At 51.1% G+C, this 1,832-nt stretch overlaps 1 protein-coding gene across 1 annotated transcript; it reads left to right on the forward strand.

Moving 5' to 3' along the window:
- The first annotated feature begins 262 nt into the window (after window positions 1–262).
- Window positions 263–1,228, forward strand: LOC129200101 (olfactory receptor 14A16-like). Its single transcript, XM_054811355.1, has one exon. The coding sequence runs from the start codon at window positions 263–265 to the stop codon at window positions 1,226–1,228; it is 966 nt and encodes a 321-aa protein (XP_054667330.1).
- The last annotated feature ends 604 nt before the right edge of the window (window positions 1,229–1,832 follow it).

Below are 1,832 nucleotides of genomic sequence, written 5' to 3' on the forward strand. Positions count from 1 at the left end.
TGTGACCATTGGGGAAGCCAAGAACCAGCTCCCATGTACTCACTGCAGCAGGGCAGAGCTGACTCCTTGGCAGCACAGGGGCAGAGGTCCTGCTCCTCACAGCACACTCAGCCAGCACAAAGCAAAGAGAGGAAATGCCTTGGAATTGGGGGAGGGGGATGGGATGTCTATGCAAAATCAAGTGGCTTTGCTCAGAGAAGTCTGTTGTAATTTTCCCGTCTTTTCCTCCTTAGGACAATGTCCGTGTGTCAAGAACAAGGATATGACCAACTGCAGCTCCATGACCCACTTCCTCCTCCTGGCATTTGCAGACACACGGGAGCTGCAGCTCTTGCACTTCTGGCTCTTCCTGGGCATCTACCTGGCTGCTCTCCTGGCCAATGGCCTCATCATCACTGCCATAGCCTGCGACCACCACCTCCACACCCCCATGTACTTCTTTCTCCTCAACCTCTCCCTCCTTGACCTGGGCTCCATCTCCATCACGGTCCCTAAAGCCATGGTCAATTCCCTCTGGAACACAAAGGTTATCTCCTACACAGGATGTGCTGCACAGGTCTTTTTCTTTTACTTTCTTATGCCAGCAGAGTATTATCTTCTCACTGTCATGGCCTATGACCGCTATGTTGCCATCTGCCAACCCCTGCACTACGGGACCCTCCTGGGCAGCAGAGCTTGTGTCCACATGGCAGCAGCTGCCTGGGGCACTGGGTTTCTCTATGCTGTGCTGCACACGGCCAATACATTTTCAATTCCACTGTGCCAGGGCAATGCCTTGGACCAGTTCTTCTGCGATGTTCCCCAGATCCTCAAGCTCTCCTGCTCAGATGCCTACCTCAGGGAGTTTGGGCTTATTGTGGTTAGTGCCTGTTTATTCTTTGCGTGTTTTGTTTTCATTATGCTGTCCTATGTGCAGATCTTCAGGGCTGTGCTGAGGATCCCCTCTGAGCAGGGACGGCACAAAGCCTTTTCCACGTGCCTCCCGCACTTGGCCGTGGTGTCCTTGTTTATCAGCACTGGCATGTTTTCCTACCTGAAGCCCAACTCCATCTCCTCCCCATCCCTGGACCTGGTGGTGGCAGTTCTGTACTCGGTGGTGCCTCCAGCAGTGAACCCCCTCATCTACAGCATGAGGAACCAGGAGCTCAAGGGTGCAGTTCAGACACTGATGACTAGATGTTTTTCAGAAGCAATATACTGCCCATCTCCTCCTACAGTTCACCCGTAACAGAACTCATGGCAGGCCCAGCCTGTCTTTTGTATGTTTTCTAGTTGTTGATGTTATTCTTGATTTTAGCTTTTAAAATTTTCTTTTTTTCAGTTGTGATAATGTTGTCCACAAAATTTTCATTATTCATACCAATTCTAATTCATTAATGACCTGTCTGATTTGATCCAGAGAAATTCTAAATGAATTTCCACACCCCCTGTGCATTAAAACATTAAAAACAACACTGCAGTGACATTTGTGACTGAGATTTTTCCTCTGAGACCTTCTCTGGAGCTGCAGAGGCAGTTCCTGTATACAGAGTCCCTGCACAGCAGATCTGTGACAGAGCTGGCCTCTCAAGAGAGGTTTACCATCAGTGGACTTCCATAGACTGGATGCGGTGCAGCACCCAAACACATCTCATGGCATTGGCAATAAGGCAGGTCACCTCTGAGCAGCCTCCATGGCCACATAAGAGCCTCTGTGGGAGGCAGTCAGTGGCAGTGATGTCCCTGAGCTGGGTCTGCCTCCCAGCCTGACCAGCACGTCCCTTGCAGAGTCCCCCTGTGACCCCAGGCCCCACAGCCCACTTGCTCTGCAGAGCAGCTCCACCAGCTCAAGG

Source organism: Grus americana (genome assembly GCF_028858705.1).
Source record: "Grus americana isolate bGruAme1 chromosome 27 unlocalized genomic scaffold, bGruAme1.mat SUPER_27_unloc_6, whole genome shotgun sequence".
Taxonomy (NCBI): domain Eukaryota; kingdom Metazoa; phylum Chordata; class Aves; order Gruiformes; family Gruidae; genus Grus; species Grus americana.

Bases quoted from the DNA above. Each gene is read 5' to 3' on its own strand.
- LOC129200101 (XM_054811355.1), top strand. From the start codon at position 263: ATGACCAACTGCAGCTCCATGACCCACTTCCTCCTCCTGGCATTTGCA.